The 15,721-nt window shown below is 41.5% G+C and overlaps 1 protein-coding gene across 2 annotated transcripts in view; it reads left to right on the top strand.

The window, feature by feature from the left end:
* The first annotated feature begins 10 nt into the window (after nucleotides 1-10).
* The window catches only part of USP11 (ubiquitin specific peptidase 11), a 165,297-nt gene continuing 149,586 nt past the window's right edge, over nucleotides 11-15,721 (top strand). The window contains exons 1-2 of one of the 2 annotated variants that reach the window (XM_029611904.1): nucleotides 11-521; nucleotides 3,503-3,612. In XM_029611904.1, the coding sequence (XP_029467764.1) occupies nucleotides 409-521; nucleotides 3,503-3,612 (223 nt within the window). In that variant the 5' untranslated portion in view covers nucleotides 11-408. Of the gene's footprint in view, nucleotides 522-1,716; nucleotides 1,755-3,502; nucleotides 3,613-15,721 lie in introns of those variants that run through there. The other variant, XM_029611911.1, reaches the window with a different exon arrangement.

The following is a 15,721-nucleotide window of genomic DNA, read 5'->3' as shown; positions in this document are numbered from 1 at the left end:
AGATCTTGGCCAGGATACTATTGTGACTCCTCCCACATAATTTTTCCCTCGACCAAAATGGCTAACCAAGTTAGCCGGCTACTTCCTGTTATTTATCTTTTCTTCTAACACGCCCAAAATAACGCCTCTGAGCCCACAAAGGGGGAATTTTTTTTATCAATATCTCGTGTCCTTCTAATGTCGCTTTCCCCCTGAAGTTGCTGACGATTGCTCCTATCTCTCGGACTCGTGGGATGGGGGTTCTTGCAACAACCTTTTATTTGCTTTCCTTCTGTCTTCCGCCACACCAGCCATGGCTACAGGAGCAGGGCGAGCGTGGACTAAAGTGACGTGTAGGGCGGGGCAGGCAGGGAGAGAGGTCGCGCGCTTCCTGTTTCCGGTGCGGCGCGGTTCGGCGGTAGAGTAGCAATGGCGGAGATCCCGGGGTTGGAGTCTCAGCGGCGGCAGGTGGAGGGAGGCGAGGAGGCGACCGGGGAGGAGGAAGAGGGGCGGCAGCGGCGACTTCTGGCTGGAGAGAGCTGGTGAGCAGGGTCCTGGGGCTTAGAACTGGAAATGTAGTGTCTCTTGTCTTTCGTATGGGTCTGTGTCCACCAGCCAGGGACCTGTGTGTGTGTGTATCCTGCCCTTCCCGGGTTCGGCCTGTATACTCTCCCTTGCAGGGCTGTAGAACGTCTATCCCTGGTGTCGCTCCGTAGAGGCCCCTTTCACCCCCTCCCCCGTTCCCAGACTATATCTAGTGACACTACCTTCTCTCTTGCCAGTGAGTGTACCGACATCCCCCTTCCACCCCTTGTCTCTAATCTTCTACTCCCTAACTGGTCTGTCCAGCCTCTGTCCTGCAAAAGATGGTCTCTGGGCTTCTCAAGGTCTCCTCGTCTTCTTATTGATGGGCCTCTTGGGGTTTAGCGTCTCCAGATGGGTTACTTTGATGCATGATGCGTTAGAAATAAACATGCCAGGGAATTTTGTATGTTCTTTGCTTTCGCTTTGTCCTGCAGCACCTAGTACTTGTACCCTGAATGTTGTATTGTGAATTTCTAGTAAAGTTGTGCATATGCATAATCTGTGTGATTAATGCAGTCCGTGTTCCGGTACTTGCCGCAGGCTTTCTTAAGCCTTCTCTTCTATAGACATTCACTTCGGGTATCCTATGGTTTCTGGGGAAAGGGAAGAAGTTTCTTGGGCTATGCCCCCCCCCCACCCCCTCCTCATTTGGATTATAGCTGGGGTACAGTGCTGTGAGTCTGGAAGTGTTGGACTTTAGGATAGGCAATGAAAGCACTTTCCATTCAGAACCTGTATGAGCTGAGAGATATTTCAGAGCTTTTGAAAATGTAAAGGAAAGCATCTTCATCACTCACACTTCCTGGACCACTAACAATGCAAACCAAATCTATCAAAAATATTGTTCTTGTGGTCACTGAGCACTGAGTAAATTTTCAGAGGGGTTATGTATGGGAAAATTAGCATATATTCACGTAAGTAGTCTGTGTTCATGTATGTGCTATTTTATAAAAATCAAAAGTAATCACATTTTCAGTTTGTGCACACATTTACTGACGCAAGAAAGAGGTATTTTGGGGCAGGATCAAGAGTTACATGCTATTTTGTAAGAGATTTGTATACAAATTATTTGTGCAGTTGATATTAGACTTGACTGTCCTCTGCAGTTTCTAGATAAAAGATTTGGTGGTTCAAGATGAAGTGCTAGAGGATCTAGGTGACTTGAAGATGGACTGGGTGAAATGGCATAGGTAGTTTTTATGTGTGTGTATGTATTAAAATACCTAGTTTTATGCACATTATATATATATTTTTAATGTACCTGAAATATACCTGCATATGTTTATAAAAGGTAAGAAAAGTAAGCACTCTCATTGCAGTGCAAATACCGGTATACATGTGTACTTTTGGAGCATAAGTACTTTATAAACTGTGCAGCTCCCACTATGCAGTTTGTAAAATATTTGGATAAATCTTAGCTCGTCCACTTACTCAATGCAGTAATGCAAATAGCTTTGATATATCCCTGTGGAGCCCTGTGTACATGATCTGTGTATTAGCTGACTGCTGAGATATTCAGCAGCTAAGTAGTTACCCACAAACAGAACAGTGGAGGTGTCAGATACAAAGTGAAACTGAAACCAAAAAGAGGATTAAGAGGAGTTTTGGTTTCCTTTGATGTAACCTTTGGCCATGATGCAGCATGGACTGTGCAGAAGGGCTGAGTATTCTTGCCTCTCTGCTCCTTGTTTTGGTTTCTTTTTCCCTGCTTTCCCTCATTTTCAGAGGACAGGGCTGAGTCTATTTTGGCTTTGCATTGTGGCCTGGCTTTGCTCCAAGTTTCTAATTCTCTCTCTCTCCCCTTTACGTCCCATGGTTAGTAATATCACAGGAAGCGTAGAAAAATATCTAGAAAACCTAGGCAACCGCCAACAATTTTTAGAAACTATGGAATTTTTTTTTCTTTTTCCCTTTTTACTTTTTTGGATTATTTTGCCAGTGCTTTATTTTTCTTAGTTTGTTTTTCTTTCTTGCTTATTTCTGTTTTTACTTTTGTTTGCTCTCTCCTTGCTCCTTCTCTTCCAGGTGCTATCCCCACTTTGTCAGCTTTCTTTTTCTTTTGCTCATTTTTGGATGATGCTTTTTTTTTTTCTTTTGTCAACTTCCCTCTCTGTTTCTTCTTTTATGCCCCTAGCTTATTCCCTTCTCCCTCCAGCCCATTCCTCCTTTGTTCTACAGTCTGTTTCCACTGAAGCCTCCTTTTATCTCCAGTAACCATATCTTTTGGCAGGGCCTGCACTGGGTGACACTGACAATCTTCTGTCATAGCAAAGATGCCACAGTTCAGAGCTGCTTCCTATCATTAGGCTGGGATAGATGGCAAGAGTGAGTCCATAGGGAGGGAAATGGAGAAAAGAGTGCCAGGAGGGAGTGGAATAATTCAAAATTAAAGAAAAGAATAAGTGAATTGTAAAAAAAAAAATAAAAAAATTTTAAAATTAAATTAATTTTTTCTGACTTCTGAAAGTTTTGTCGACACCTACATTTCCCAAATAGTTTTTCATCTTTGGGTATGATGGTCTACAGAGGATGAATTTTTTCCTCCAGGCCACAGGAACTCTGCTCTTTCTTCCTTCTATAATTCTTTGTAGTAAACCTGGTGAGCTTAATTTTGTCTGGGTCATTGTCTGCCAGAAAGCAGAATTAGAGTCCCTCTGAGCCACAGGGGAAGAGAGCAAGTCGAGTGTGGGTGGCCAGAGATGTGCACCAGGTTACAGCTGCTAAAAATTCTGTAGGGTTTTTTCTTTCTACTTATCTCGGTTTTTTTTAAATCTTCTTAGACTTTAACTCCCTGCTGTCTCCTGTCTCTCCTCCCTTTTTTCTCCTTGTATAACACATTCTGCCATGAAACAGCAGGGACCAAGTGTTTGTGTGATATTCAGCAGTGAAATAAGGTCCAGGCTGATGTCTGTCTCATATTTCTCCATTCCTTCTGCAGGTATCTCTTGGAGTTCCGCTGGTATCAGCAGTGGAAAGCTTATGTGGACTCAGGAGACCAGAACTCTAGCCATTTCCCAGGACGTATCAATAATGCAGAACTCTTTGAAGGTAGGAAGCTGAGCTCTCTTATCCCTCTAAATCTCCATCCTCTCATACTCTGATGGCATCACCACCTTTCTTTGCATGTATTCAGCTGGTAATGTGATCAGTGGGACAGCTTGTTCCAGATATGGGTTGTCTAACTCCTGAGCATGCAATAGAAAGCACGGTCCTTACTCTTGAGCTGTGAGAATAAATCTCTCTTTGTTTGACTAACCAGTCTTGGTTGCTGTTTTTGCCACATGTGAGCAACATTAAATTAATTTCAGATGCAGCCCTCTTGGGCTGTTCTTATTTGGAGGCGAGTGTCAAAGCGCCTTGGTGCTGTCGTTCAGTGGTATGACAGTGACTGCCTCTGACATTGCTTGCCCTAGATTGGTGAGAGAGGGCCTGGTATGTTCCGATTTCCTAGCGTGTAGCAGATGGACTCAGGACCAATGGGTATAGTGTACTCCTGATAGCAGTTGGAGACGGATCAGATTTCAATCTGACGTCAGCCCTAGTACATATACCCCTGCAGGAAGTGCAGCTCTTCAGTATTTTCCGTCTCCATAGCAATTAGGGACTACCTGCCCGCTCTCACAGCATTAGAACAAATTCTATGGAGAAAACCCAAATTCAGAAGAAAGCTTACCTCTACAGACGAGCCCCGCTCTCCTGGGGTGATACCCTCGGGTCCCTCCCCAAGTTGAGAATTTCCGAGGTGATTTCCGTGGTCTCTCGGAGGTAAGCCTCGATCCGGCGGCCGATCCGCAGCGGGGACCTAGCCCCCGATCTCGGGCGCGGCTGAGAGGCAGCGGGTGCATAGATTGGTGAGAGAGGGCCTGGTATGTTCCGATTCCATAGCAGCAGCAAGTCTTAAAGTTCTTAGAGACATTTGTATAAAACTCCCTGGTTGTGTGTGTAATGGATGCTGACAAAAGGATTGTATATGATTCAAACGGGAGGGCCTGTGGTCAGTTTTATACAATTTAAACAATTCCATCTCGCTGAAGGCTGCAGTGTCTTTAATTGCCCAGCTAAAGATGTATCCAAAAATGACTATACACATGAGCTTCATCTTGTAGAAGGCTTTCCACCTTTGCCTGATATCAGGACTATCTTAGCAGTTTTCAGATGTCCTTTGTTTTATTGCATATAGTCACAGACTTGAGATATTTTTGCTTTGTGTTTTTGTTAAAATCCACATCAATGGGTAATATGATACATTGCCATAATTGGACTGTTGTCAATGGAAGACTATATATTGTTGTGATAGGTCGGGTAACAGCTTCTTCAACTTCTTTTGGCTAAAGTCTACAAACTCTGGCATGTCGAGAGTGTTTGTATCTCTCTCTCTCTCTCTCTCTCTCTCTCTATTAAACCATTTGATTTAGGGATCAGAGGCATTGATCCTGGTTTTCTGGATTTCCAACAAGCTTTGAAGTTCCTGGCATGGAGTAGATTCATAATTTCTATCGTGGTCTGTATGACATGAGTGTGAAGCACCATACTGGCAGATCCTGTCACTAAAAATACATTAGCTGTTTTTTGTTTTTTTTAATTATTTATTCTTTTTAGCATTAAAAAACATTATTCCATCTGACATGTATCTCACATTCATAATAAACTGAAATAAACTCCATTTAAAGAAAATATTCATACAATTCAGAGATTATATTGCTATATATATAAGGAAAACAGGAGTTCCAAGGGTTACAAGAACATTTTCTTTACAATGAAAAAGGAAACAAAAAGGGGGCTTATTTCAACCCTTTTACAAACCCTGAATTAGTTAGGTAGAACTATCCTCAACTCTACGATTATCTAGGAAATAACGTAGCTGTGATGGCTCAAAAAATATATATCTGTTATTTTCTAACTTCATCATACATTTGCATGGATATCTAATATTAATCTGTGCACCCAATTGTCTGGCTTCCTGACACATTCCCCAAAACATTTTTCTACGTAATTGGGTAGCCCTAGTAATGTCAAAATAAATCCAGGTTTTCTGTCCATAGTAAAGTTTATCCCTATTTCGAAAGAAAAGTCTCAATACTGACGCTCTGTCTGCAAGAAAGATAAATGATACCAGTAATGTTCCTCGAAATTCCACATGTTCTTCAATTGATGTTGCTAAAAATGCTGTAAGATCTGTAGCAGGTAAAACTGAATCATTTGTTTTCTTTGTTTTTGCTGAGAAATAAATCTTGGACACTGGTGGAATAGCTTCTGCAGGTATTTGAAAAATATCCTTAAGATATTTTTTAAATTGCTCTGAGGCATTAATTTAATACTCTGAGATTCAAATATCTCAGTATTTTCCACATTTTCTATTTATTTTTTTTTAGGTAATTACTTCTGATTGAATCAATTTAATTTGTGCTTCTTGTAAAGAAGTAGCTTGCACAGTCAAATCTTTAATTTTAGTATCGTGAGCCTCAACCAAGCATCGAGACCACATTTTCCAAATATTCATAGGTAGATGGCACCATATTAAGCCAACTATGCCAAGTATGGCAAGGTTGCCAGCATATAGCAGAGAGAGTCATACCCTGCAACCAAGACTGCTCTATCAAAACCCAGTGTTTAAGTTGGGTGGAATTATGCCATTCAGCCATTGAACGTAACTGACCTGCCACAAAGTACCATACAATATTCAGTACGCCTAGTCCCCCATCACATTTAGGTCTTTACATAATGCTATGACAGACTTGTGGAGGTCTTATTTTCTAAATAAAACTAAATATCTTATTTTGCCACAATTTCAACAGAATGGTGGAGACATGAATAGGTAGGGTCTGGAAAAAATAAAGCAGCCTCACAAGACATTCATTTTTACAACAAATATCCTCCCCAAGCAAGAGAGAGAGAAACGCTCCCATTTTTCTAAGTCACACCAGAGGCTCTTAAGTAAAGGAGGAAAATTCAAAGCATAAAGATCATTCAAATGTTTACTGAGATATACCCCCAAGGAATTTAATTTTGTTCGAAGACCATTTGAATAGGTGGTGGGTGTGTAAAAAAGGATTCTGCCTTGGAGGCACAAGAAATATTAAGAACCTCAGACTTTTCCCCACTGATCTTAAAACCAGACACTTTGCTAAATTCACCCAAAGCTTTTTCTATATTTGTCAAGGAAACATGAGGGTCATTAATGGTAAACATTGTATCAGCAAAGAGAGAGAGCTTAAATACCTGGGAGCCTAATGTGAATCCAGAGATAAAATTATCGTTTCTAATTTTAGTAAAATCATTTTAATAATTTTAAGAAAATAATTTTAAGAAAAATAGCAAACAATAAAGGCAATGGGGGCAGCCTTGTCTACTACCCCTTCCTACCATAAATATGTCCGAATACCCCCCTTTCACATTAAATACATGCCTTGAGCTGGTTGTAAAGCTTATGTATCAAAGAGCAAAAGAACTCACCAAAACCCATTTGCTCAAGAGTGTAGAACAAAAAGGACCAATGAACCATATCGATTGCTTTTTCAGCAACGATAGAAAAAGAGAGGGAATGTTTTCTTTATATGGGCCCACCACATGATAACCATCAGTTTGTGGACATTATTTCCCGCTGCTCGTCCAAGAATGAACCCTGTCTGATCTTGATGGATAAGTTGGCTAATAAATATATTAAGGCGATTGGCCAGTATCTTTGCCAATAATTTAAGATCGAGATTTATTAAGGAGATAGGGACGATATGGACCATAAATCATGGGTTCTCGTCTGGGCTTAACTATGATAGTAATGCCAGCCACATTAGAGTCTGGAAGCAAGGAGCCTCCCTTCCTCAAAAAATTAAATACCGTATTTTTCGTTCTATAAGATGCACCTGACCATAAGACGCACCTAGGATTCAGAGGGGGAATATTTAAAAAAAAAAAAAAATTTGTGCTAAACCGGCTCTGTTCCTGGGTGTCTGTGCGTCTTATGGAGCAAATAAGGAGTGCATAGCTTTTTTGTTTTTTTTCTCCCCATTTTGTTTTCGGGTCTGGGGAGGGCCATTTCGGTCCACTCCCCAGATCAGAAAACTTTTCTTTCTCTGGGAACCCCTCCTCTCCCCCAAAAAAACCCCCATCCCAACCCTTTAAATTAATTAACAACCCCCCACCCTCCTGCCCCCCCCCCCCCCCAAAGACCTGCCAAAAGTCCCTGGTGGTCCAGCGGGGGTCCAGGAGCGGTCCGGGAGCGATCTCCTGGGCTTGGGCCCTCGGCTGCCAGTAAACAAAATGGCGCCAACGGCCCTTTGCCCTCACTATGTCACTGAGGCCGACCAGTGGCAGCGGTTGGCCCCAGTGACATAGTAAGGGCAAAGGGCCGTCGGTGCCATTTTGATTACTGGCAGCCGAGGGCCCAAGCCCAGGAGATTGCTCCCGGACCGTTCCTGGACCCCCGCTGGACCACCAGGGACTTTTGGCAGGTCTTGGGGGAGTCAGGAGAGTGGGGGGGTTTTGTTAGATTTTTTTTAGTTTTTAGTTTTTTTTTTTTATATTCGCTCCATAAGACGCACATACATTTTCCCCCCACTTTTGGGGGGAAAAAAGTGCGTCTTATGGAGCGTAAAATACGGTACTTTTTGAAGTATTTTGAGATACAATGAAGGGTGCAAACTACTTATAGAACCTGGTCAATAATCCATTGGGTCCCGGTGCCTTACTTACCTTAAGGTTCTTAATAGCTAAGAGAATTTCTGGGCTAGAAATTTCTCTATCTAGTGCTTCCTTCATTTCCTCAGTTAATTTAGGCAAAGTGCTATCACGAAAATAGGTCTCAATCATATCAAAGGAAATGGAAGTGTCAGGACTATACAAGTCACCATAAAATTTTAGAAACCTATCCCGAATAGCAGAAGTATTGGTCAATATAACCCCATTCTTGTCCTTAAGTTGTAGAATGTGATTTTATAAAGAGACTTTCTTCAGTTAATTGGCCAATAATTTTCCTGCTTTCTCTCTCCCCTTCAAAATATTCTTGCTTAACAAGATTTAGGGCGTGAGCAAGTTTAGAGACTTCCAGCCTCTTCAACTCCTTTCTAGCCTCAAGTAATATAGAGAAGGTGAGCTTGGAGCCATCTAATAGATGTTTTAGGGAGAGTGACTGGATTTTTTATTTTTTTATCAGCATTTTAATATACCAAGTAAATCTTGTTGAGAAATAACAGTGCAGTTCTGAAATTTCCAAAAGTAAATACTTCATATTCAATATATTGATAAAGCACTGAAAAAAATAAAAGAAAAACAGGGATTCAGTATTATGAGCAAATACTAGGAAAAATGACTAATACAATAATGGTTGAGTGAGATTCTCAACATATCCTTAATGCCAAGCCGACTGGGGGTTAATTAGGAGTGCATATCCAGAAAAACTCTTAATTGAGACAGATCAAAGAAAATATTCTTATTGTGATATCTAATACAACATTTACATGGATACCTAAGGACAAAAAATGCCCCTTTTTGCAAAACTTCTGGATGCATAGCTAGGAAATTTTTTCTTCTAGACTGGGTGGTTTTATTAAGGTTGGGATAAATCCAAATCATTTGGCCGTAAAATAAGGCCTGTCTATTATGGAAAAAAAGCCTAAAGATATTGTTCCAGTCCATAAGAAAAGCAAACAAAATTAGAAGGGGTCTTCTTCTAGCAATCATAGTTCCTTGAGATACCTCTAAAATCTCGGAAATATCCAGTGTTAATGATTGTCCATCAGCTTCCTCACTAGTATCTGTGACTTGTGGCAAGTAATATGCCTTGGTGATCACTAGCATAGCCGTATCCAGAAGCTTTAAAACCTGAGAAATATGTATTTTAAAGAGTTCCAACTGAGATATCATCTTATTCACAGGAAAATTTAGAATTCTTAGATTATGGGATCTTAGAATGTTCTCTATTTTCCAACTTTCTATTATTTATTAATTCATCTTGCACCAAATTATGTTGAATCTTTTCGGATGCAATCAGGTGCTGCTCCAAAACTTCAACTTTGTTAGTTTGATAAGAAATCAAATTTGCATTCATTTATACTTGACAAACAAATGAACTCTATACTCCCCACCACCCACACTAGGAACCTCGGAATTATCATCGATAAAGAACTTTCTTTCAAGAACCACATATCAAATAAAACCAAAGAAGGATATCACAGACTTCTAACACCAAGACATCTAAAACCATTTCTCAACCCTTAGGATTTCAGAACTGTCTTACAACTACTTATTTTCTCCACCTTCGACTACTGCAACTCCTTACTAATTGGAATACCTTATTCAAACCTCAAACCGCTCCAGTTACTGCAGAACTCAGCAGCCAGAGTCCTAACAGGAACAAAAAGAAATGAACACAATGCCCATATTGATCTCACTTCATTTGCTCCCAATTAAAGCACACATCGAACACAAATCAATGAACATCATTCATAAAATTCTAAACAATGATCATCAAGGACTAAATACCTTAAACATAATCCCACAAAATCCTCAAAGAAACCTACGATCAAATAACTCAGGTTGCTTAAACATCCCCCCCCCATCAGAGATGCGCATCTTACAACAAAAAGAGAAAGAGCCTTCTCCATTGCCTCCCCTAAATTTTGGAACTCCCTACCAAAAGATCTGAGAACCCAACCCAACATAAAAATGTTCAAAAAAGACCTAAAAACATTGCTGTTTCACAAATTCTACACTGACCTTCATACTTCTGAGCATCCTAACTCAAATCAAACTTTTTATCCAAAAACATCATAACTTCTCTCCAACCAGAACTTTCAAACCCTCCTCCTCCCAGTCATTGATTCCTCTGGACTTGTAATGTTTAACATCTGTTTAATATACACATTGTTATACTTATTGCTCAATTGTTAAAAATTTAAATTTTTGTAAACCGTTATGATGGCTCTACCGAATGACGGTATATAAAACTCAACACATAAATAAATAAATACATTTGCATTCATTACCACTTGATTTTTAGTTTGGCAAATTCTTTGAGAGTCCAGGCTACTGCGATTACTGCTTCAGGGGGCAGGTTAAGGGTATTTCCATAGCAGCACAACTGGATGTGGTCTGCTTCCTGAGGGGCGTGAAACACTTCTGCCCCACACGGAAACCCCTAGTGCCATTATTGGATTAGAGTTTGGTCTTGAGGTCTCCTATCTACGACTCCCTTTGAACCCCTCAATAAAATGAAATTAAAGGACTTAATGCTGAAGACGGTTTTTCTGTTAGCAATTTGCTCAGCAAGGAGAATCTCAGAATTGCCAGCCCTCTTATGTAGAGAGCCGTCCCTGTCCTTTTCAAGGGGAAAAAGTTCCCTGTCCTTTTATTTATTTATTTATTTATTTATGTTTTTTATATACCAACATTCAAGACGATAGTCCCATCATGCTGGTTCACAAGAAACAGGAGTGCAGAGTATAATAAATAAACTTAACAACTTGAACATTAGTGCAGAAAAAGCAGTTACATGTAACAAGGAAATATAGAACTTTTCAAGGGGAAAAGTTCCTTCCTTTTTCCCAAAGGTGGTGATGGAGTATCATCTTAACCAGACAGTTTCTTTGCCAGAGTTCAGGAAGGCAGAACCTGTTAAAAGACGGGAGCTGCAATTTTTAGATGATTTTTAGAGAGCTCTTATAAAATATTTGAATGTTACTAATGACTTCAGGAAATCAGGATATTTATTCTATACACAGGGGAGCGAAAAGGAGACGCAGCCTCTTAAGGCTTCCATCGCAAGGTGGATTAAGGAAGTCATAACCTCAGCTTACATAATAAATGGTAAGATTGTTCCTAAGGCACTAAGGGCTCACTTGATAAGGGCACAGGTGGCAACCTGGGCAGAATATAGATCGGTGGGCATCACTGCATACATTCACAACATGTTACACCTGCAAGAGAGAAGGGAGACAAAATTTGCCACGGGAACCCCAGAAGCAGCTCTGGGGCTTTCCCACCTGGGATAAGTATAGCTCAGGTACATCTCACTGTGGAGTCTGGTCTGGCAGGATGACGAGGAAGGTACAATTAGGACTTGGGTACTAATTTTCTTTGCTTGAGTCCTGACGGACCAGTCCAGATCCCACCCCGAGGATAGGAGGGGCTGAAATGTAGAAGAATAGCAGAGCCTGTAAGGTCTAGACGAGAGCAGAAATACTGCTGCCCCTTAGGGGTAATTTTGGTTGTTTAGTGCAGCGGTTCTCAACCGGTGTGTTGTGCACCAGCTGCTCCCCTCCCCCCCCCCCCCCCCCCCCCCCCCCCTTTCACCTCAGCGAGACAAGCACTGCTGCTGTTCCTGCTCGGGCTATCAGCACATTCAAGCCCCGAGGGGGAACGGCAGCAGTGTTTGTGGAAGCCAGCAACAGGAACGTGACCTTTTCTTCTTCCCACCCCTGTGGCCAGGAAGAGGAAGTTATGTTTACCGGGCACGCGGGAAGAAGAAAAGGCCATGCATGCATGCTGCTGCTCCAGAAATCACATCCCAAGGCTCTCCCTGGCCCCGCTACACTCAGCAGTTTGCCTGTGCTGCGATCATCGCGGCACTGAGCAGTCAGCTGAGAATGTGGCCGCCGGAATTTCCTGTCCCTCAGTTGTTGAGGGAAAGCTGTCCATCAGCTGCCCGGACCCGGAGCTGAAGATCGATGCTGGCTGGCCACTTTGCCAGCGGTGACAGGAGTACGTGTTGCTGCATTCCCCCCCCACCAGGCCTGGCTCTTACCTCCCCTTCTCTCGCCAGTGCAACACCAGCAAGAAAACATAAAATAATGATCAAATTGAAAAAAAATAAAAGGCTGGGGTGGGGAGAAGAAAAAACATAGAATTACATTCAAGGCTGACTGCTCTGTGCCATGATAGCAGCACAAGCAATCAGCTGAGTGCTGCCTTCTTATCACTGCGGGGCAGGGAGGTCATTCCTGCTGCAGTTTCTAGCCTGTCAGGACTCTGCTTTTAATAGCATACCCGCTACCTTGTGCTGTAGCTGCCATGTGTGCTGTGGGTGGGGTGGGGGTGAGTGAGTGAGACAGAGAGTGAGCCAGCATGTGTGTAAGTGTATGAGAGAATGTGTGTGTAAGTAAGAGAGAAAACATGTGAGAGCAAGATACTGCTCAGGAAAGTCACTGGTGTTGTTGAGAGACATTGGTCAGGGAGGTGACTGGGGTGTATGAGAGACATTGGTCAGGGAGGTGACTGGTGTGTGTGTGTGTGTGAGAGAGAAAGAGACATTGGTCAGGGACGTGACTGGTGTGTGTGTGTGAGAGATAGACTAGTCATGGGCCCTAAGGAAGAAGAACATGAGGACAGAGCTTCAGCAGCCCTTGCTGCTTCTGGTATGTGCTATTGGCCTACAAGGGAAAGGAGTATGAGAGTTACTAGAGTGGGTAAGTAAAGGTGGCTTTTTAAGTTTATCTTTCTTGATTGACTGCCATTTTAATTATTAGGTATTATGTGATGTGTCTGCTGTTAGAAATATTTTATTGGTGTTTGGAGAATTTTTAATAATTTTGAAAATGTTATGGATGTTCCATTTATCAGTTGTTTTGAAACATTTATTATATTCTAGTTTTAGAATTATTTTATATTTCTCGAGGAATGTATAAATAGAAATGTGGAGACAAAAACTGAACTGGAAACAGCAAGAAGCCAAACTCTGTATGCAGTAAAACAACGCAAAAACAAAAACATTAGCTTTATGGTCACTTTATTCTGTATTTGGTGAGGGTCTGTGTTCTGCGTGTGTGACCCAGCTAAGGGTGTTCTGCGAGCTTATAGTTTCTGTGTAGGGATCTATAGCAGCTTGGCTTGTTCTATTTTCCTAATAGGAGGTGTATTGGTGTTTAGGGCCTGGTGTAATTTTTGCAGTGCTGTCTTTTCATAGGTAGGGTTGTTACTGTTTGAGTTACATAATGCAGGTGTAACTTTGTGCACCTTAGTTTGTTTACATTATTGCAGATCCTGGAAGTCTGTTAGGTACTATATTTTTGTTTTGCACAGAATGCAGAGTGGCTTTTTTGGGTTTCCATTCCAGTTTGTTTCCATATTTGTAATTTGTGGTCTTTCTGTACTTGGTGAAGGTTGATTCTATGTGCGTGACCGAGGTGAAGTATTTTACTAGCATGTAGGTATTTGTATCAATATTATTTGTTGTGTTTTCTCAATAGAACATGCATTGGTGGTAAATTACTTTTTTTTCCATAAAGAGGGCTATTGTACCTGGTAGGCGAGAGTGTTTATGTTGCTGTTACTGAGATGACACCAGAAATATCTTTTTTGTATGGTAAATTGAACGGGGAATGTCCTAGTTCTGTTCTGTAGCCATTGTTGGGGGGGGTCAGGGTGGATCCTGTAGATAGAGAGTATATGTTTACATTTAGCCACGTGACGATTGTGTTCAGTGTGTCACGCATGTGAGAGCCATCTGTCAGGTATGTCCCGACAGAAAAAGGTTGAGAACCACTGGTTTAGTGTATCCCCCTTTTTTTTTTTTTTTTAAATCTAGGTTTTGGAAAATTGAGCACCCAAGGGGGAAGGAAGAGCAGGAGGAATGCTTGACTGAAAAGGGTCTCCTGCTTTAGAGCGCTAGGTATATTACTTTATAGCTTGAAAATAAAAATATATATATAATGATGTGTAACAGAAAATTTGAAAAACCTGGGAAAATATGAGGACCAGCTTGGGTAAGAAACTACTGATTCCTTTCCTGGTGTACCTGCCTATAAAGGGAGGGATATCAGAGGAGACATCTAGAACTCTGCCTCTGTCTGCTGGTAGGAGGTCAAAACCCACTGTGGACACTGGTTTGTCAGGACTCCAGGAAAGAAAAATAGTATCATATGTTGCAGTTACATCCTTCTGACACGAATACATGCTAGAATTCATCTTCCACCAGTTTTCATTTATCTTTGTTCAAGGTTATGTGCCTTTCATCAGTTTCAGGCCTTTTACATTTCTTGCTCACCTTAAAATATTCTTGCAGCAGTGTAGAAACACAGAGTTGCTCATTTGGGGATTTCAGGAGTGCTCCAGGCTACATATCTTCAAAGTTATTAAAGGTCATCTGGGGATTGGACCATTCAGTTTTCAGGAGGCACATACTTGAAAAGTGACACTACTTAAGAATGGGACAAAAATATCTAGCTCTGACTTTTCTCCTTATGCTTTTCTGTCCCTAAATAATATGACTTTCATTGTGAAGTCAGCATGGATGTAACTAACACACATTGAGGCCAATGCAGTAAGGAGTGCAGGAGAATGGGTGCTCTGTGAGTGCCTGCTGTTCCAATGCGTGCCCAGCCACCTCTCCTGGGCATGCGATACTATATTTAAATGAGGGATCATGCTAAAAAAAGGGCATTAGGGACAATAGCGCATCCCTAGCGCTCCCTTAGCAGTGGAAACCCAGGAGAGGTGGCTGTCAGCGAGTTCAGAAAACTGATGCTCAATCTTACAAGTGTTGGTTTTCTGAACCCGCTGACAGCCATGGGTTAGGAAAACGGATGCCGGTAAAATTGAGTGGCTGACCAGCTGGCTCTTTTTTTTTTTTTAACTTTTTTGGTTCTGCTAGGATATTAAGTTGGAGAATGTACAGAAAAGCAGTATTTTCTGCTTTTCTGTACAGTTTTCTGAGCATAAAATGTGACTATTGGCCACATGTTGTTTTTTTTTTTTCTGTATCCCAGGCGAATGACTACTAGCCTCATCAGCTTGCATTTGAGTGCTATTAGTTTCCAGGTGGGTTGGCCGCGAGTTTTTGACGCGCTAAACCCCTTACAGTATAAGGGGTAGTGGATGTCCGTCAAACTCACATCCAACATGTATTAAACAGTACGCTCGCCTAAGCGCACTTTACTGTATTGGCCTGATACAAAAATAGTTAGAAAAAAACTGAAAGGAGCAGCTACAAAGGTAAAAAGTATGCAAGAGGCGTGGACGTTGTTAAAAAATACCATTCTAGAAGCACAGTCCACATGTATTCCACACATTAAGAAAAGTGGAAGGAAAGCAAAATGATTACCGGTATGGTTAAAAGGTGAGGTGAAAGAGGCTATTTTAGCCAAAAGATCTTCATACAAAAATTGGAAGAAGGATCCAACAGAAGAAATTAGGATAAAGCATAAGCGTTGACAAGTTAAATGTAAGA

This window comes from Rhinatrema bivittatum, chromosome 1 (genome assembly GCF_901001135.1).
Source record: "Rhinatrema bivittatum chromosome 1, aRhiBiv1.1, whole genome shotgun sequence".
NCBI classification, from domain to species: domain Eukaryota; kingdom Metazoa; phylum Chordata; class Amphibia; order Gymnophiona; family Rhinatrematidae; genus Rhinatrema; species Rhinatrema bivittatum.
The sequence above is the reverse complement of the archived record's forward strand: the minus strand, read 5'-3'. Positions and strand labels throughout refer to the sequence as shown.